The 23,046-nt window shown below is 35.2% G+C and overlaps 1 protein-coding gene across 1 annotated transcript in view; it reads left to right on the forward strand.

Moving 5' to 3' along the window:
* The window catches only part of LOC131439818 (5-hydroxytryptamine receptor 1D), a 60,563-nt gene that overhangs the window by 17,354 nt on the left and 20,163 nt on the right, over positions 1-23,046 (forward strand). The window contains exon 2 of the mRNA XM_058611007.1: positions 6,156-6,836. Within this exon, the coding sequence (XP_058466990.1) occupies positions 6,323-6,836 (514 nt within the window). The 5' untranslated portion in view covers positions 6,156-6,322. The remainder of the gene's footprint in view (positions 1-6,155; positions 6,837-23,046) is intronic.

The following is a 23,046-nucleotide window of genomic DNA, read 5'->3' on the forward strand; positions in this document are numbered from 1 at the left end:
TGTATTTCACATAATTTTGCGAGAACATTTATCCCATGTTACCTGCCATAATAATTTGTAGATGTTCGTATGAAAACTTATCTCAAACCAGCTAAAGGAGCAAAAGAGATTTTTTTTTACGATTTCGTATAAATAAAATTTTTATTCTTAACTGTCTTAGAAACTAAATTTTAACACATGATGGTTTATGATTTGTAGTCATCAACTAACAATACCTCCTAACTGTAACACGCGTCACCCTCCCTCATATGTCGAACGTGATGAAATATAATTGTTGTCGATGGGATTGTGGAAGTAAGGCTATCAACTGACAAAACCTGTAAAGTTGAAAAAATTAGTTGAAAGAAAATTAAAATTCTCTTTACTTTGTAACCATTGAATGGATTTCTTATCAAATTTATAACCTACTTAGACTTGCAAAGGAATCACTGATTGCCATTTTTAAGATTTTATTTATCACATTGAATATATACGAAAAATATTTGACGATTGGTCAATTCACTAAGTGGAAACATATATTGGAGAAGCCAAATGAATGAAAAACTTATAGAAAAGATGTTTTTTTTTAAAAGATACGCTCAGAGACAGGACTCGAACCTGCGTTCTGCGACTGGCACCAGTAGAGAGGGTGACGAGCGATTATAAACACACTCTCCTACACAGTGCTTGAGCGGAAAATAGGTATAGAGCGAGAACACTAGTGTTTGATGAACGGAGAAGATGTTTGGATGTATGGTACCGGTCGTGAGACGGCCAGTAGATCATGTTCGATGTACATTAGGGTGGGACAAAATATTGATTTCAGCTCCACTAAACTTTTCGTGTTCCTTTTGGGTCCCATAAGCACCATGCAAAATTTTAGCTTGATAGGAGAAACTATATTTTCGCGCCCGCGGTTCAAAGTTAGTATGGGATTTAGTATGGGAAAACTAACTTTTAACAAAAAAATCATCTGGAGGTCACCCTATATACTCAAAAAATCAGCGGGCATGTAATTTTTGTAGGAAATTTAATGAGGAAGAAAACCTTCGAAGACTGTAACATAATCCGACATCTGTAAAAAATGTTATTAAAGAAAAACCGACACAAGGTCCGAACGATGGCTCATTCCTTAATGTATCTAGCACCACTGCTGCTAGTGGTGGTAATATGAGTTTGCTTTCTTTTATTATGCTACAACGGTTGATCTGAGTTGTTTGATGTCTTCACAATAGTTGCTCGGTGTAGTTTGACGATTTTTTTAAACTTAAAAACCATGTTCCAAAACTCACTGTAAAGACACACAAAAAACTAACTTTTTTATTTGAAGAAATACAATTTTGAAGTCTTCAACAATATTGTAGATAAACTCGAATACTATAACTTTGTCGAAGACATAAACCATCTGTCTCATAAGGTTTAGAACTTAGTTATGGCGATTTTACGTCAAACTAACTAAAAATTAATAAATCATTTATTTTCGTCAAGTAATATATTCTGTTTTGACGTTGGGAACCATATCACGCGATTCTTCAAGAAATTCGAACTTAAATTATTATTTGAGTGTTGGGACTATGAACGATAAACGATAAACGATAAACGATAAACGATAAACGATAAACGATAAACGATAAACGATAAACGATAAACAATAAACGATAAACGATAAACGATAAACGATAAACGATAAACGATAAACGATAAACGATAAACGATAAACGATAAACGATAAACGATAAACGATAAACGATAAACGATAAACGATAAACGATAAACGATAAACGATAAACGATAAACGATAAACGATAAACGATAAACGATAAACGATAAACGATAAACGATAAACGATAAACGATAAACGATAAACGATAAACGATAAACGATAAACGATAAACGATAAACGATAAACGATAAACGATAAACGATAAACGATAAACGATAAACGATAAACGATAAACGATAAACGATAAACGATAAACGATAAACGATAAACGATAAACGAAAAACGAAAAACGATAAACGATAAACGAAAAACGATAAACGATAAACGATAAACGATAAACGATAAACGATAAACGATAAACGAAACGAAAAAGGATAGATAATAAATAGGTTGACAATATTTTTTAAAACATAGTTCGTAACCGATTCTTGGAAAATCTGCCTGAGCAAATTGCTTGAAAATCTACTCGAATAGACTGCTTCTAAGCAACTGCTATAAAACTATTTAAAAAGTTGCTTGAAAAATTTGTTAATTTTGGAAAATTGCTCGAAAATATTACTCGAGAAGTTGTTCGAAAAACTGTGAGCAAACACTATTTAAAAACTACTCAAAACATAGCAAGAGAAAAACTGCTCGAAAAAGGTTGTATTTTCACAGACATAACTGGAGCAGAGTTGCCATTTCGAAATTTCAACTTAAAAAATCTGTGTTGCATATTTTCGATCAAAATTTGTGAAACACATTTTAAGAATCTGCCATTTTTATGAAATATTTATAAAAATCTGTAGAAATCTGTGAATTTTAAAAAAATCTTTGTTCTGTGACACAGAATATGTGTGGCAAAATGGGCAAAAAAAAACCTGCGCTTTTACAGAAAATTCTGTGAAATTGAAACTCTGAGGATGATAATACGATTATAACTGACATGCTTCTTTCACACTTCGAAATATAGACAATCGTTCGTATTTGTTGATTGTGTGAATTTTGCACCTTTTACAACTTCGCTTCCAGAAATTCTATAATTAAATAAATTCGCTTCCAGAAATTTTATAATTAAATAACACGGAATAAATGAGAGTAAATGAACGTATCGTAAACCCATTGCACTCAATCAGTGGAAATATTCCGGTACTAGATATTTGATTTTTCTTAGTTAATATTTTGATAATAATAACAAATGTTTTATTTATGCGTTCCTGTCAATTTTTTGTTAAATAATTCCATAGTAAAATTAACTTACAGAATGACCTAACTTTAGATAAAGGTAATAATCATAGTGCTTTGAATTTATATACTTGGTTATTTGAATAAATGATAAAAATGATTATTTCAACATACGCTATTGTTTGTTAAAATCATACATTTTTGTTTGTCATTAATAAAACAAAAGATTGTTTTCAAACTAATGTTCAATGTCATCTTTTAAACATATTTTATTTCGATTTTTATCCATTTCCGAATTGTTAAATGCTTTGAACAGCAGTTGGGTCCTTTTGTCGTGAGACGATCGAATTTTTCACATGTCGCAATTAAGCTCCTTAGCTATTAAATTTTATTGTTTCCATTGAATCGGTACTCCAACAATCCGGTCAAGATAAAGATCCTGCATCAAATATTTTCTGTAGAAAACGTGTTTCGTAATGTAATGCAGGTTTACTAATATTTTGAATTATCTTTACAGCTCCAAAAGAAACTGAAAAACACATCAATTTTCCTTTCAGAACACGTGCACACTTTTTTAATTATCCACGAGAGAGATAAATTCTCTGGTTTATAAGGAATAAAACTGATACAGTTTATTCAAACAATAAACCAAGTTGTATCATTACACAAATCACAAATCAACAATAACATCAGCCGAAACAAATCAGTTGTTTTTTTTGCTAGCCAGGATTACAATTCTGCTTCAAATCAATCAGATATAATTGCTTATGTAGAAGGGAGAAATTAGTTCATAACAATCATATTCTAGCTTTATATTAACAGAAGCCATGTTTAAAAACCTGTTTCAATTCACCTAGTGGTGTAATGATGCCTTTCTCATATCAATCATACTATCATATATAATATACTATCATATATAATACTGTGGTATTCTTCAAAATAATTTTCTTCGATTCTTAAAAGAATAACCGAAATCGGTTTGTTTGACCATCTACTGATAAAAACTATCAATTGGAAAAGATTTGAGGTCGGTTTAGAAATTTTTTTAAGGTTTTTTTCCCATTTTCAGCGATGGTATACAATTTTTAACCCACGTTATCCTATATTTCCGGATCCGGAAGTCGGATCCGCATGAAATTCAGAAATTACACATGGGACCACAGGACCTTTAATTTGAACCTAAGTTTGTGAAAATCGGTCGCGCCATCTATGAGAAAAGGTAGAACACATATTTTCTTTTTTTTGCACATTTTACCCCATAACTCCCGAACCGGAAGTCATCTGGGACCATCTCCGAGGAAAGTTAGTGCAAAAAAACGTCACATACTCACATACGCACATACACACACATACACACACAGACATTTTGCGTACTCGACGAACTGAGTCGAATGGTATATGACACTCGGCTCTCCGGGCCTCGGTTCAAAAGTCGGTTTTCACAATGATTGCATAACCTTTCTATATGAGAAAGGCAAAACGGACGGTTTTGTTATTTTGAGCTAACTCCATTTCACTGCGTGTATATGTCGGTTCTGCACGATACGCTTTGTGCGATGATTCGTTCAATTCATGCGGTTGAAAGTTTACGCACCCAATTTTTGGCACTGAATTTCACCTTGATGCTGGTTCTTACCAAACAGTTTAGAAATCTTATATTTTGAGTTACTTGTAATTATCTTATACTGTTGAAAATTTTATCATAAATTCTTGAACATATTTCCGATAGTATGGAGAAAAAATTATGTTGCTGCCTTAAATAAAACAAGAGATATTCACTATTAAATTCTGCGCATTATTTTATAGAGTGAATTTTGAAAAGGTGCCTTATAAACAGGGAGTGTTGGAAAGGTGACTTGGGACGTAACAAAAATGAAACGATGGTGGAAAAAAATGGTCGGACTGGCCACCGGAGATTTTGTTGAATGTAACACTAGCACATTTTGTCGACCTAAACATCGTTATTATTATTCTATCAGCTCAGTATTAATATTAATATTTCTCTGTGAATATTTGAATAAACCGGTTAAATTTTATTTCATTTGAAGGTTATAAATCTCGTCTGTAATTATAATACCGAAGAAAACTGCTCCGCGAAAGTGAGCACAGTCTTGGGAGAACTGCTTTGATTGAAACCTCGTTTCAGTCAGGTTTTATAGTACGTTGAAATACTTTTCTTCAAGGATCCGAGGCTAAAGCACGGCCCGAAATTTTCAACTAATTAGCCTAACGACTGACCGTTAGCAACAGTTTTTTTTATTTATATTTGCTTAGCGGAAGCCACGTGCTAATGGTGGTGTTAATAAATATCTCCCCTTACTCCGGATGCTGCCAAGCGAGAATTTTAAATTTCCCAAAACGAAACTGAGAAAAACGAAAAAAACGGCTGAAAGATGTTATCAAACTTATCTGTCCCGATAAATAAATCAACCAACCGGCTGTCAGCGTCTCATTTAGTGACTGCGATTCTCGTGGGCAGCAGCTCGGGGTGTGTCATTCTTCGGTATTCTTCATCTACTCCTGGCAGTTAGTTTTCACGAAGGACTGCCAGCGAAAGACAATTTATAGCGGATGTTGTCACCGGTTCGCTGTCCCTGATAAGACAAGGTAATGGCAACCGCTGTTGTTTGCGTCATCGATTTTTTTTCTGTTTCGTACAGCGCTTGCCACAGTCTGCCGACACAATTAATCGTCTCCGGTGCAAAGGATCAAATAGACTCGACCGTCCAAAGTGCAGGTGGTAGTATATAGTACCGGAGAGATCGGGAGACGAAAAATCAACAGAAATGGATATTAGCTGGTTGACTTTGGTGGGTGCTGGTGGGCGGGTGGCAAGCGAAAACTGGGTCGTGGGACTCACTTCTAAGCACAAAAGGTTCAGCGGTAAACAGCGGAAAGTTGTAAGTTTACTTTCTACTTGAATTTCCAACAGATGGCTGTTGTTCGTATGTTTGAATATTGAGGAGTTATCCTCGAATCGCATTGTACACTTTAGTTCTCATGATGCGGATGGTAAAAACCATGTTCGAAGTGACTGTCTCTTATGTTTTGTGGAAAAGTAAAACACAAGCAGATACGATAATACGTGCGTATCGGTGCGAAAAACTGAAAACAAACATTAATCCTGGGATCAGTTTGAAATCATAATCCAATTATTCAAAGGACGATAACACTTTTTGAATTAAAACTCAAACAACAAAGAAAATAATTACTTTCTCGACAGAGAAATACATTTCCATTGGCTCGATTTGCAAACAATTCACACAAATATTTTTCCAATTTTCCACAGATCCCCAACGCCGTACACTTCGGAATCGTTTGTCTAGAGTACAGCAGGTTGTTGCCACCCTGCTGCGAGTGTACGACGACAGATGGCCTCTTAATTACTCTGCCGCAATCGAACAAACCACCACCACCAGCGCATCGGCGATTCCCGTTGGATCGCTTTGAGTACATATGGTAAATTTCCTCACGATGACCAACGATAAAAGTGCCATCGAAACGACGGCGATGACGACGACCGCGGCAACAACGACGGCTTCCATTACGATTAATTATACCGGTCCGTTCACGAGCGTGTACCAGGAGATTTACGTCAATCTGCAGATCGTTAATGGTGATCTGCTTAATTTTAGCGAGCGCCTTGTGGTGGACACCATCGGGAACGGTTCCACCGTAGGACTGTCGGTATCGGACGGTTTCACCAGCGTTAACGGCAGCAGCACCGACGAGAGCGCCACCAAGGACTGTCTTTTCCGGATTTGTCTGTCCTGGGAGAAGTTGCTTCTGTTGGTGATGTTTTGTACGCTTATTGTCATCACCGTGATCGGGAATACACTAGTGATTCTCTCGGTGGCCACCACCAGGCGTCTGAGGACCGTCACCAATTGCTTCGTGATGAGTTTGGCCGTGGCCGATTGGCTGGTTGGAATATTCGTTATGCCCCCGGCGGTAATTCTGTTTGTCGTGGGTAAGTATTGCTTAATTCGAATATATTGACTTGCCAATTTGACTCGTTAATGTGTGAGAAAATCCGAATAGTGGAATCAAATTATAAAACCTATGTTTCATAAATACCACAACTATTATCTTATCTGTGGTTAAAAATTGTTCATTATTTGCCAGGTGTGCCAGTTAACACTCCTAATACCAAACCTGAAAAAAAGTTGGAACGTTAACTTTGAGCTATCATAGCTCCGTTGTTACTTGACTAATTTCGATAAATTTTACACCCTCGAATTTTATGAAGTTTGTAGATTATTTCAAGTATATAATTATTGACGATCGTTTATAAAAAACTGATGAAAATCTGATTTTCCCGTACCAAGTTTCTTTTTTCAAGCTATCTGCATTCATGCGGCACCTGCATCGCGAATCGAATATTGAGAACTTCAACTTTACCGAGTCATAACTTTGTTGTTAGTCAACCGATCTTCAAAATTTGTTCACCATTGGAAAGGTACTACTTCCAGAAATAAAATGCACTGAAAAAACGAAAAATAGGGTTTTCTACCCAAAGTTATAATGAAAATTGTAGATAGATGACCTAAGAAAAGGTGAGACTTTTTACAATGATCGTAAATATCTCAAATTTCAAAGTGTATAGATGACCTATATATTTTTACACATCATTCGATTGATAGTGATACCAGCTACAATTTTCACCCAACTACCATTCTTGCACTATCAAAAGAAAACCTTACAAAATCGATGAATTTTTGAATTAACTAGCTGATTTACCCGGCGTTGCTTGGAAATGTTTCGTGAAGGCAAGGCCGAAAAAAATTCTAGAAATTGTCCTCCCTATTGATACTCTGATTGCAATGAAACACAACTTAGACGACCACTCGATTGAACAATACTCCGTTCATGTTCAGATTGCATATGATCAGTGTCCCCTCTCAGATCTCACAATAAGCATAATTTCCATGATATTCTCGACAAATTGGGTCAGTTTTATATTTGAACCCTGTTGTTAGAAACATTTAAAAGACCTTTCTCTCTATACATACCTTCTTAGTAATCTCCGACTTTCATATGCATATGTGCTTGTAACGTACTTGAATTATTATGTATATGTGCTTGTAACGTACTTCCGTACTACCTCGCCACATTCGGTCTACAATACCTTTGGCTATTAGCACTTGCGACTCCCTCCTCTTTATAAAAAATTTTATTACATTATTATTTCCACGTAATTGCTCATAGTTTTCCATCTGATGATGATTATTTTATAAAGAAAGGCTGTTTAACATCATAACTACATTCGTACTATACACACCAAAAAACTCTGAATAACACAGGTGACTTGATTCCTCATACGATGCTTCCGTGGCTCAGTCGATTAACAGACGTTCTTGCGATCCAATAATTCTCGGTTCAAGTCGCGGCGGTTGCGCTATCAGTATTCTTTTTTTTATTTCAACGAATTTCATGTCACAGAGTTTTAGACACAATATTAAATGTTCTTCAACGTGAATTTGCGTGAACTGCGATGCTCCATTTGTGCGCATCTAATAAGATGTAAAATCACAGGAATTTTTTGTCGTGAATACGACTTACTTGACTATGGGGCGCCTTTTCAAAATTTACCCTCTGAGAGAGTGATAAGTTTTTCATTGTGAATATCTCTTGTTGTATCTAACGAATCAACATAATTTTTGCTATATGCCATCGGAAATATGGTCACAATTTTATGATAAAATTTTCATAATCTCAAACAATTCAAAATTAAACTTTTCTGAAATGTTTGGTATAAACGAGTATCAAAGAGGATAATTCATAAGGCGCGTTTGCCTTTCTCGTATTTTGAAAGCTCATAGCTCAGTGATCTGTAAAAGGATTCATATAATCTAACTACCAATAGAATCGAGAATAGCAACATCATTGAAGTATTTCAATAGTACACTATTGAAAAACCTGTCTCATTTGACCCATGTCAACACCAGCCAATCGGAACGCGTTCTGAGGAAGAGAACAAAATATTTGCTGCTGTACAACAAATCGTTCGAGAAAAATGTTCCGAACAGTACTTAATATCGTAGTGAGTTCCACAATTTGATCCTTCTGAAAGGCAGGAATGAATCCCGTACAGCATTCTGATAGTTTCCTTCAATGAAATGCAAATCCAAAATGAAATAATCAACATTAAAATTCTATATGCTGCTATTTTTATAGCCGTTAGGACCGCCCATTAGTGAAAAAATTGAATCAGTTTGGATTCTATCGTAACAGCGAGCAGATGTAGTGTGTGCCGTTTGCAAAGCTAGTTTCGCTTCCGACAAGAGCGATTACGTCATAGCTGCTAGTCGTTTGCATTGGTGAAAAAACAACGAAAAGAGGACAACGGTGGAGAGCATCACACAAAATCTGTCGTTCTAATGGCTCTAAAAGTTTCCTAAAGAACTATTAGGATTTCTTCTTCGCAAATCGAAGGTAAAAACCTCAGTTTAGTGCAAATCTAGAACTGTTTGATTAGATTTGTGCACTTTTCGCTGTGTGAAATTCACAGTAATCGAGATCAAGTGAAGCCTTCTTTGTTTTTGCGGAAAATGCGAAAAACGGGAACGCTTGCATAATTCATACAATTGATAAACTAATTGATATTCGGAAGTGTCAAGGAACATGTCAGTTATTTTCGTATTCACGACATCCAGTTATGTCTCTGACATTACCCACCCGCCTTTTTAAGTGTGTAGAATCACTTTTTTATATAATTTATTTTACCCCGGCTTTAACAACAGTTTTCTCAATTTACAAAAACAAAGTACATTGATTGTATGATTTCGTCAATTCAGATCAATATTGAGAATACTTATTCCCCCTCCCTCTTGTGAATATTTTTGTGAACCTCACTTAGTTGCTAGAAATATGTTGTACTCGTAAAGAAGTACCAATTTTTCGTAAAATCTGATCGATTTTCCCTTCCACTTTCCATGTTTGGAGCACTTGCTACACTCCCTCATCCTCAATATAACATTAAAATCTATTTTGATTCAACTTCCTTTTTGTCAGTGAACTTACTACCAATCTTCTCCATGATTACTCTGAATAGTGTAGAAAGTACCTGTGCTTTTCAAAAAATATCGATTCCCACCTTTGGTACATGTGCCAAACTTGGTGGCGATTCGTTTAGTTGTTTCGTAGTTATGCTGAGTCCTAAATACACTCGTGTTCATAGGCAGATAAAGTTTATTTTCCCTTAGTTTTATGAATTCCCCGGCAAAATGAAAGCAGATCTTTTGAAATTATTTGCAGACAATTGCTTTGCATTCGAATTAACAACAGCAATACTATCTACTACGACCTTGAAACTCTCTTGTTTTACAAAAAATTGGAGACGAGCATTTATTTTCAAAAACCCTTCTTCTAGTCTAAATGTCGATTCTCTTCAAATTATATAAATTTCGTCATTGACCCTCTCCCCCCATGTTAAGGACACTTGCTACACACTCTCCCCCCTGAAAATTCTCTAATGATCACCTCTGAAGAGTAGAAAGTATCGGTGCCAAATTTGAAAGCAATCCGTTCAGTAGTTTCGGAGTTATGCCATTACAAACATTACACCCCCTTTTTTATGGCCCTTGCTACATCCATCCCCCATATAATCATACCTAAGGTAAGCAAAATGTTTCTAAGGTCTTCAAAAAATGTTGATGTTCGTTAAGTTGTACGATTTTGTCCATGACCCCTCTTGTTAATTACGCTTACTACGCTCCCTCCCCTATTAAAATACCCTTATGACTATCTCAGAAGACCATGAAGTATCTGTGCCAAGTTTGGTGACAATCAGTAGTAGTTTCGGAATTATGCCGTTTTAAACATCACACCCCCCTATTTGAAGGCACTTGCTACATCCACCCCCCCTATAGTCATATCTAAGGTATGCAAAAGGCTTCTATGGTCTTCAAAACGTATCGATTCTTGTCAACTTATATGAATTTTTTCATGACCCCCTCTTGTTAATGACACTTGCTACGCTCCCTCCCCTATAAATATACACCCTAAACCATCTCTGAAATTCTAGAAATACCTGTGCCAAGTTTGGTGGCAATCCGTTCAGTAGTTTCGAAGTTATGGCGTTACAAACATACAAACTTACGTCTATTTATATATATATATATATATATATATATATATATATATATATATATATATATATATATATATATATATATATATATATATATATATATATATATATATATATATATATATATATATATATATATATATATATATATATATATATATATATATATATATGTATATATATAATTTTTTTCATTGTTTTTACATGTTTCTATATAACTCAAAAATTAGAGCGATGACATGTACATTTTTTTGCTCCAAAATATTTGAACCATTACCAGAAACAATGTATTGATGAACAAAATTATATATACTGTTAAAGAATCTCAAGAAATTTGGTACAAATACAAAAAAATTATATTAATGGGAAAATTTTGCCAAACAAAATCAAATTGAAACTTTTAAAGTTTATGGCATATATTTTTTTATTATTTTAGCTGGAAATTTATTATGAACAAAATTTACAAAAAAAAAACTGAAACTTAGATTTCACTTACAATCTTAACAATATCGGTAAATATACCTAAACTCAAAAAATAATTATATTTTTGTATCGGAAATACTGATTTTATTTTAGGTTTGCCGCAGAATTTCAAAAAATAGGAAGAAGATCGGAAATTTTAAAATTTCCGAGTTATATTGCATAGCACAGTGGTCAGGATCCACATTTTAGGGAGACAAAAACATTTGTGGCTGAACCTTATACTTAAGAGCTGTGATGTCTCCAAAACAAATGATCAGTGAAAGATAAGTCATATTTCGATGTACTTGGAATTAGGGTGGCTCTTATTATTAAGGGGATCCAAAACTTATTTTCCGGATGTGTTGAGATGGAGGACTGCATTCTTCGACAAAATTGTAGATAAACTCATATCGAGCAGCTTTGCTAAAGACACCATTATAGTATCTGTAACGGTTTTAGTGTTATAGATATTTTTAAAAAGCAAATTAGGGTGTTCCTCGAAAGTCAGATTTTTTGCTCTAGCATTTTGGGCGAAAATTGTAGCTGGTATCACTAGCAATGTGTTAAATTATATAGGTCATCGCTTTGAATTTCGAGATATTTACGATCATTGTAAAAACTCTTACCTTTTCTGAGGTCATCTATCTACAGTTTTCATTATAACTTTGGGTAGACGACAATATTTTTCGTTTTGTTCCAGTGCCTTTTATTTCTGGAAGTAGTTCCTTTCCAATGGTGAACCAATTTCGAAATTCGGTTGACTAACAACAAAGTTATGACTCGGTGAAGTTGAAGTTCGCGATTCGCGATGCAGGGGTCGCATGAATGCAGATAGCTTGAAAAAAGAAACTTGGAACGGGAAAATCAGATTTTCATCAGTTTTTCATAAACGATCGTCAATAATGATATACTTGAAATAATCTACAAACTTCACAAAATTCGAGAGTGTAAAATTTATCGAAATTGGTCAAGTAACAACTGAGCTATGATAGTTCGAAGTTAATGTTCCAATTTTTTTTCCGGTTTGGTACTCCGCGTAACTTTTTTGGGCTTGGTATTAGGAGTGGTAATGATGCGGATTTTTTTCAAGATGCATCTCTCGATGAACTTTAGATTAGGCCGTAAGTGCAAATGACATATTCTCTTCGTTTACTTTCTCTTTCGATTATTACGGCACACGAAAAAGCTAGCGATCGCAAAATAACCAAAATATTAGTTGTTTTTTTTTTCTGAATTTGATTGGTTAAAATTTGCTACAACTAATCGGTTGTTGTTTTACCTAAGCTATCATTTTTTATTTATCGTGCTGGCAGTTTAGCAATGACACCTAGCAAAGACACGCACCACGAACGAGTAGTGAAACGTTACAGTTGAGCAATGACATACACCCTAAGGGGAACATGAAACGTTTCAATGAGGTGTCCTTCGTGCAACTGAGCAATGACACAATCCCAGTAAAGTTACCTGTACAAAAATCTCGCAGTAGTTTTAACCAATTATCCGGTTATTTGAGCTTAAGACACCTATTACAATACATATTATTTACTGCTAGTCTCTTCGGGGGCAGCTAATCGTTCACCGCTTGAACACTCACTAGAAGAGTTTTTTTTTAAATTCTGTTTTCAAGAATGTTGCTGTAGATGAACTTTCAAGAAAATACAAATAGTACCACTTTAACACTTTAGCAGCACATTTTTAAGCGCTAAGTGTTTTTAGTTACATTTACATGAACTGTCCAAAAATGCATTACCCGCAGATGAAATTAAAACATTTATACTGTAGACAATATTCATTTAATACACAGAAAACTCGCTTCAAAAATCTTTTCTATACTTTCACTTACATGAAACGGCCACTACGTAACTACGTAACATATATGACAATATGAAACGTTACTGGTGAAATGAAGATGATTTTTGTTCTGCGATTTGATGTCTTCGTTCTCCGCCAAGTGACAGCGTTTGAATACAGCAATTTTGTTTACCTGAATGCTTATGACAAAATCAACATTTTTTTTTTCTTTGCATTACATTCCTTCCGTGGAATTTGGCCTTTCTGTTTCAACAGACTTCGCAGCCGATTCTTAGCGTACAGAATCATTGCATGGCTAGTACTATGGATCCAACTGACGATAAGAATCCTTCCAGGTTAAGGCTCGAACATACAGAACATACATGTGACAGCTGGCTTGTACGACCAGCGTCCTATGCATTGAACCGTCAACCCGGGCAGATCAACAGATATGTTAGTTAAATCAACAGCATTTTAGCAGAAACAACCAGGGCGTGAAACAGAAATTGCAATATTGTAATTTTGTGATCTGCGGGTTTTCCGTGTACTTTTAGCAATTCTTCTCTCTAACTTTTTGCAGAGAAAAAACTAAAACTATCAATTTTTAATCTGCACTGAAGAATATAAATGATCAATAAATAAAAGAATATGCCATAATAATTGAAAGAGGAAGTAAACAAAGAGAAACTGTCATTTGTACTTAGGACCTAACCTAACCTAGAGATCTCTGCAAATAGAAATTATTTTGGTACGATAAGCTCTTTCGAAAGTTGCATAGTATGAAACTCACTGCTAGGGTTTTATGCATTGAATTCAGGCATATTGGTTTCTAATTTCGAGTATTGGATTTCCATCTACGAGATTGCATCGATTATTGTGTACATGAAAATTAGCACTATAGGGGTGACCGGGGCTGGTTGGCCGAGTTTCGCTTTTGGAATTTCTGTAAACTTTCTGGTTAGACTTTTTGATAATTGATGATTGATTTTTTCCTGAATAAAAAACAGAAAAATAGTTATTAACAATCAAATGTGGAGGAAAAAATCGGCTAACCAACCTCAGTTGGTGGTGTTTGCAAAAGCATGTGAAACATATCAAATGCATCAATAAACGTTTTCATTAGTAAAAAAAGTTAGTATGCATCACTTTTTATTATGTAGGTACGTGAAAAAATTCCCCAACCTGGTTCTTGAGTCTTTTTAACAATTCTGGACTCAGTTTCGACAGCATTAGTGAACTTTTACAGTTTCACTCGTACCTTTCCCTCTACCAGCGGTCGCGCTTGGTTTCATTTTTTAGGAATCGATTTAATATATGGAAAACTTGTTTTTAAAATTCTTTTGCATGCTTTCACTTACAAGAAATTTTAATACAGTAATTTTGTTTACTTGAATGGTTATGACAAAATCAACAGATATGTAAGTTAAATCAACAACATTTTAGATGAAAATTCATTCGATTATCTGAGTTAATAATCGATTACTCGATTATTGATTCGATTTTTACTATGGAATATTTTTAATCATTCGATTAGCTCAATAATCGAATGTTAGTTGTAGGCTAATCGATTAAATATTACTCGATTATCTGGGTAATTAATCGATTACTCCAATAATCAATCGATATTACGACATCCCTAGTCACGCATTCTCAATGGAAAAGTCCAATCCAACCGCCTTATATTCATTTTTTTATTCTCTCATTCGTAAATGACCGCATTCAAAACAAACGAAGCATTTTCATTTCTCATCGCAAAAAAAGAAAGTATCAATGTCATCGTCACTCGTTTTTCTATGACTAACCAAATTAACGTATGTAGGGAGAATCAGAAGAATTTCAGTTCTTTCATCGATATAATGCAAATCTGTGGCGTTTGGCTATAAAGAGTGACTAAAATATGATAAATCAAAGTAACCACACCCAGATCCTCTACGGAAACCAAAACTACTATAGATTCGAGCACCAACAAGCAAAAGTTATTGTGAAACCTTTTTCTGTCATTTTCGATTCTCAAGGCTTCGGTTGAATATCGACATTGCATACTACGGGATTTTCACTTAAAACCGCAAATGACTGAAAGGGTAGATGAAAGAAAGAACACAATTTTGAAAATACTGGTCCGCTTATGTCGTTGACTAGACATGGAACTCGTTCTCATAATTTGCAAGCGCAGCTGAGAGTGACGTTTAGTTCTCGTTATTTTCGTATATTTTGAATCAATGAAAATTACTTTTTTAGCTCTGGTGAAAACCGACTCTTGAACGGAGACCCGGAGGGCCGAATGTCATATACCATTCGAGATCACAAAATTTCTGTGTGTTTTTACGTGTGTGTATGTGTATGTATGTTTGTGTGTATCTGAAAAATAATGTAACTCGATTTTCTCAGACATGGCGTGACTGATTTTCACAAACTTAGATTCAAATGGAAGATCTCATGGACCCATAGATCCCTATTGAACGTCATCCCGATCCGACTTCTGGTTCCGGAACTACAAGGTGGAACTACAGACTGTGTGAAAATCTATGAGAAAATGCGCACTCAATTTTCTTGAAAATTTCTTAACGGATTTTTACTAGCTAAGATGCAAATGAAAGGTCATGAAATTCTTAAAAATGTTCCTCAAAAGTTGATCTAGATCCGATTTTGTATCCGGTATCACAGCGCGATAAGTAAACAATTTCAATTTCATGAGTATTTTTTCAAAGTGATCACGAAACGAGGTGCGCTTTCATCTAGATCCGTCTTCTGGTTCCTAAATTACAGGGCGATGAGTGTCAAAGCTTTCAAACTATCTTACAAAATGATGCAAAACGTGGTACGTATCGGTACGTGCTGGTACAGACTAAGAAAACACCATCGCCTGGCGCACAGCGTGCTTTGTTCAATTTTGTATGGCGTACAGGGTTGCCACCTTTAAATCTATATTAACTTGATATAACTGTTTACAAATTGAAAAGGTTATGGTTATGATTCAAGCTTGAAAAATAAATCTTGCTAGACTCTTCTAGTGATGTTTTTGAAAATATTTGTAATAGGAGATAGACATAATTACACCACTAGGTTGATTCAAAAAGATTCTAGTATAGATATCATTAGCATTAGAGATCACTCGTGTGTTATTTGTTTATTTGTTATTTGTTCCGTTATTGATCAGGAGCTTGCAGAAGCTTGCTTTGGGGGAGGTAATGTCTGAGATAGACGTAGAACTGCATTCGAGATGTGTATAGATATTAACAGATTACCGATACCGATTGACCATTTAAGATTTTGTATTCCTAAAAAGGACCATTTGGTTTCGGAAGATTACGTTTGTATTCTAGAAAGAAGGACGGCAGTTCAAGACAGCTTTTCAAATAAGTTCTTTACGTTACCTTTGGGATCCTGAAAAGGACCGCTAGTGGCTTTGAAGTTGGAAATAGGGTGCCAATCTAAGTCATTGAGCCCTAACCTAGAAAATGTCATTACATAAATATGACCGTAGCAATGTTTCAATATTTCAAATACCTAAGTTACTTAAATAATTTCAAAGAAAGAAACTGTCAAAATGCCGTACGGGATTCATCTCTGGTTCAGAAGGACCAAATTGTAGAATACTCTACGATATTAAACACTGTTCGGAGCATTTTTCTCGAAGCTGCTTATTTTGCACTCGTTTGGTGCGAACTTCGCACTGTGAAAAGTGCACAAAGCTGATCAAATTATTCTAGATTTGCACTACACTGATGCTTTCTACCTCCGATTTGCAAAGAAGTAATCTCTTTATTTCTTTATGGCGTTTTCGTTTTTAATTTGCACTACACCGGTGCAGTGCTACACTGAGGCATGAATAAACGAACAAAAATGACGAAAACATAAACAGTAACCATTGACTACAATTAACGATTCCATTGCACAGAGCTACACCAAACTTTTGATGAGTGCTACACCAGTGGTATCGGTGCAGAAAAAGTGTAGCACTGGTGTAGTGCAATTGGTAAAAACGAACGGTTTAGGTGCAGCTTTCGCTACACCGGTGTAGTGCAATTTAAAAACGAAAACGACATTAGATAACATTTAGAGTCATTAGAAGAGCTAATTTTGTGTGATGTTCCCTATCGTTGTGCACTTTTCGTTGCATTTTTCTCCAATGCAAACGACCCGCAGCAGAATGACGTAATTCGCTTTTTTGAACTAAATTCACATTGCGACCGTTTCACAGCAGAACTACACTCTTAGAAAAAAAATTCTGCTTGACGAAAATTCAAGCATGCCTTAATTTCTTCGGTGATGACACAATCTATCAACATGTAAAAATAAATTTTGCGTCTATACCGATGTAAGCTACAGATAAATTTACTGTGAAGTTTATGATATGACCTGTCTTTACACAGTTATAAATTTTTTAAGTGTGTAATTGTTGATTTTCTGCATTTAGGCTTGAGGAACGGAACCTCATATTCGCTATTGACTGAAGCAAAAGTTGAATAATGTCGGGTGTAATTCAACTGTTTTTGGCGTAGATGGCAGTCTACGCACAGGATGTGTCTTCGTTCATGGATTATCATAGACTAAAGCTAGCAAATGTAGCACAGGATCTATTTATAGACTCGGTTGGTTGTTATATACGTCCCGGGTTGGCGGTTCAGTGCATAGGACGCTGGTCTTACAAGCCAGGTGTCGTATGTTCGAGCCCCGACCTGGAAGGATTCTTAGTGTCAGTAGGATCCATAGTACTAGCCATGCAATGATTCTGTACACTAAGAATCGGCTGCGAAGTCTGTTGAAACAGAAAGGCCAAATTCCACAAAAGGAATGTAATGCCAAGACTTTGCTTTGCTGGTTGTTATATTTTGTGTTTAGACCTATTTTTTCACCATTTCAATAACGCAAAAAAAACGTGGAATTAACATCAATCATACACCTTCTCCCATTCGTTTCATGATAGAATTAAGGCAAATACTCAAATAAAGAAAATTTTAAAGAATCAATGGCTAAACATGAAACAAAGGGTTTTCGGTAAACCATTTAACGAATTGATCACTTGAAATGATAAGCAGTTCTTTCGACGTGGTGTTCGTGAGTTGGTGGATCGATGCGGAAAAAATGTCATAGCTTTCGGGGCAACTACTTTGAATAAAGTATCCTTTAATAAGTATCCTTGAATGTATGCACGAGTTTCTATGCAGAGTTGACTCGGGGTTGCATGCGTTCATAGAAGTTGTCATTCTAAAATTTGGCATCAATCTGACCTTGATAATATAATTCCATTGCCGTTACTCAGTTGCATAAAACCTAAGAGGAAACTCAAAATCAGGCTATTAATATACACAATTGGAAAATATTTTGTGGTTGTTTTATACATCAACCTTACACTCACCGGCGGCTCAAAATCTCATCGAATAAAATCACAATTCAAATTTTCTTGTGTTATGTGAAACCCCATAACTCCAATCGCTATGAATAATGGGCTTGTTTATAGTTCAAACTTCCTAAATGGTTGTTATCAAACTTTGTTGTTTTATGTATCTTATAAATCGCAGAACTCTGTTCGTAATAGCCGATCTTCCAGCATAAACAACAAACCATTGAATACCCCGAGGGCCCGACGTATTTCTTACTTGATTAGAGTATGTTATCAATAAACAACATTAATCACTGTCCGCAAGCTCTTCCCGGTTTCAAGCAGTAATTCTCTCAAGATAAGCCCTGAACTGAGTTGGGCAAAACTTTCCTTCCAGTGCGTTCAGGCGGAAGTCCATTCACAAACAGTTCTATCGAAAAAAATGGCGACTTCCTGACGAGTGTTGCTCATATCACCGTTATAATATTGAATCACCGCAGAAGGTAAACTTTTATTGCACACTGGTACCAAAAAAAATAACGCTCACGGGTAGCACCGAGAGAAAAAGTTTTCCAACCAGTGATTTCGAAGAAAAACCAAAAAAAAAAGATTACGCACTCACAGTTCTTCAGCTGTCAGTTGGTTGGATGTTTACTTACTTGAGCGACTCGTGACTGTAGAACTTTGTGCCTTCCTCAAAGAGCGTACCCGGGTAAGCATGACAAAACTACCCCCAAACAAATAGACAAATAGACAGGAACTTTTAGGAATGGTTTGTATTTGATGTGATTGTCCCGAAACTCAAACTTTGAACTGTCGTGTTTGTGAAATTTGCAAGGTTTGTTTTTTCAAGACCTTACTATTTTGGTGCCACCCTAGATATTACATCGTAAATAAATCTTCCATGAGTGCATTACGCTGCGGTGTTTTCAAATTGAAAAAAATGTGGATGTCATATGATTTTTTTTGTTCAACTCAACACTAATCAATAAATCAACCTTGCGTCTCCATCAAATTCCTATCAGATGGAAACGAAACCTATTTCGTTCCAAAGGCTTACGGTGTGTACAACTTGTGTTTAGAGTTTGAAAGTGGAAATTATCGAATAAACATAAAAGAGTTGTTAAAAAGTTATAGGTATATACTGATTGCAAAAACAAACAAAGATCCCATTTATTCTGTTCAAATAATTTGTTATATTCTTTTAAAGTTTTTTTTTCAACATTGGTTTTGAAAAAACTAACAACATACACGACCGAAAAGTTTAAACCTGGGTTTAAATAAATGATATTAATAATAATAATAATAATAATAATAATAATAATAATAATAACAATAATAATAATAATAATAATAATAATAATAGTAATAATAATAATAATAATAATAATAATAATAATAATAATAATAATAATAATAATAATAATAATAATAATAATAATAATAATAATAATAATAATAATAATAATAATAATAACAATAATAATAATAACTAACAATGCAAATAATTACTTTGACATAATTTTTAACGAACGATTCGATTGAGATTCTAAATGACGTGAATACGAATACAGAGAGTTGTCCACAGTTCTCTGATGTTAAAACCTGTTGAGTGCATTTATCCCGTATACAAAAGAGTATTTATACCTGGACTACTGTACTACAGGTACAATCCAGCTCCTCGACCTGGATTTGATCTTTACATACCATGTGTACTAGTTAATAATACGAGATTTTGGGATGGAAATACATTTTGATTGTAAATAATCGGTTCAAAATACTTTGTTTAAGGTGGTTACCTTCGGAGGCTACGCATTTTTTTAACTCCTTTCCATCAACTTACGAATACCACGTCGAATGAACTGTTTATCTTTTGAAACGATCCATTTGTGACACCACTTTTGCTCATCTTCATAACTAGAGAAACGCTGCCTAGTGAAGGCAACGATGAATACAAATAATAGTTGGAAAGGGTGTTTTGTTTCATGCTGAGGAAGCAAAATTACGCTAACCGTTTTTTCATTTCCTGCTTTCTATCATTCAGCTTATGAGGAACCCATTTTCCAACCTTCTGAATCTGAAACTGATTTCTAAACAAAGATTCTTAAACTGAATGCTGGAACTGAGCTGTGAACCTGAATCAGGACCAATACTCTGAAAGTAAATTTTGGCACTGAATACTGAATCTCAGATGAGTTCTGAAAACTGAGTTTTCAAACTAAATTCTGGTACTGAGGCAGCATTCTGAGCCTGGAGTCAGGAATTGAAGTTCATAGTTCTAGATCTTGATGCTGTTCTGAATGTGAGTTTTGATCCCAGAACTCTGGCCCAGAGATCAGGTTCAGAGTTCTGTTTTCAGCATTCAGGGCCAAATTTCTAGAATTGGAACTAATTTCCAGAACTGGAATGCAACTGGTCTGGATTTAGGTCGAGTTCTAGTTCAAGATTCTTAAACTGAATTATGGAGCTGAACTGTGATCATGAATCAGGACCAAGACTCTAGAAGTAATTTTTGGCCCTGAATACTAGATCTCACATGAGTTCTCCAAACTTAGTTCTAAAATTAAATTCTGGTATTGACGCAGCATTCTGAGCCTGAAAACAGGAACTGAACCTCAGAGTTCTGGACTTGGATGCTGTTATCTCACATTCAGGAGTTTTGATCCCAGCATTCAGGTTCAAATTTTTAGAACTGGAACTAATTTCCAGAACTGAAAAGCAAAATTACGCCCACCGTTTTTCAAATTTTCTGCTTTCTTCATTCAGTTCGCGAGGAACTCATTTTCCCAACTCCTGAATCTGGAGCTAAATTCTGAACTGAATCAAAATTCTGGGTCTGGATTTAGAGGTCGAGTTCCAGTTCGAAATTCTTAAACTGAATTCTGGAACTCAACTGTGAACTTGATTCAGAACTAAGACTCTGGAAGTAAATTTTGGCACTGATTACTGGATCTCAGCAAAGTTCTGAAAACTGAGTTCTAAAACTAAATTCTGGTACTGAAGCAGAATTCTGAGCGTGGACTCTGAAACTGAACTTCAGAGTTCTGCATCTATATTCTGGTCTGAATGTGAGTTTTGATCCCAGAAGTCTGGCCCAGAGATTCAGGTTCAGATTTCTGTTTCCAGCATTCAGGTACGAATTTTTAGAACTGAAACTAATTTTCGGACCTAGATTTTGTTTTATACCTGAAATTTAGTTCCAGTATTAAGTTACAGAATCCTGATTTAGAATTCTGGACCTGGAACCTGGACCAAAACTGATCTGAGCTTAGGCACTGGTACTGAATTCTTAAGTAGAATTTAATAACTGAATTCCAGATCTGAATTATAAAACTGGATTCTGGACCGGAATTTCGAGCCAGAATTCATGAACCGAATTCTGCAGCTTGATTCTGAATCTAGATATCATACTTAAAACTGAAATTTCGATCGGAGATTCGAAACTTAAACTCAGATACTGTCAATCAAATCAAGGTACATAATTCAGTTTCAGTATTTCAGATCAGAAATCCAGGTTCACAACTCTAGAATCCAGATCAAGGATCAAGTTCTAGAATCCAGTATGAAATCTTGGTTTCTCAATCAAATGTAAAAATTTAGTTCCCGAATTTTAAACCTAAATTCGAGAACTGATTTCTAGACCTACATTCGAGGCTGATCAACACTGCTGAAAGAACTTCCTTATCAGAGCCGGATCAAGGTTCATTTTTGGTGTACGCAAACTGTGTGTGAATTATCCGCAATCTATACCTAATTGATCGTCCGAAAATCCGTCCGGATTATAAAAACGATCCTTTATGATGCCAAGTCCGTGATGCCAAATGAGTGAACAGCTACGTGAACAAGCACAGATAAAACCTATTTTAATCCACTTAGTGGTGTAATGATGCCTTTCTCATATATAATATTGTACACGGAGAACCCTTCGATCATAAAATTGCGATATCGCAGTTTTTGATTTTGGCGATAGTTGATTTAACTAATTTATTTTTTGATTCAACCAATATGGTTTTTGCTTTGCATATATTCAAGTAGTTGAAAAATATGATGTTTTGAATGCTGTCAAATGCCGGAGACAGTTGAAAGCAAAACAATATTTGCAATGCAAAATCAACAACTTTTTTAGTTGAAATCTGTACGCGTCGCTTCAAAATGTCAATGAAAACAACATCGATGGTTAAAGCGTTTGGTGAAATTGTGTTCCTTTGATTTGAGAAATTTATGATAACAAGTGTTTATCTAACAGCGGTGTTGTGATAAAGCTAACCTTGTTTAGAATGAAAAAGATTTGGTGACAAATTAGAAAATGTTAATGAATGATCATCTCGTAATCTTTCAGGTATGCGCAAAAATTTTATGCTTCAAATTCGATCATTGATTTACTTCCAGCAGACTGTTTTACTTCCAGCTGTTTGATACCGATGATGATGTTCATGCATTAGCAATAAAACGCTTTTTGACATGAATTTAATCTATGAAGGTAACAGGAGCGAAGGGTTTCAAACACACAGA

The sequence above is a fragment of the Malaya genurostris genome, chromosome 1 (assembly GCF_030247185.1).
Source record: "Malaya genurostris strain Urasoe2022 chromosome 1, Malgen_1.1, whole genome shotgun sequence".
NCBI lineage: Eukaryota > Metazoa > Arthropoda > Insecta > Diptera > Culicidae > Malaya > Malaya genurostris.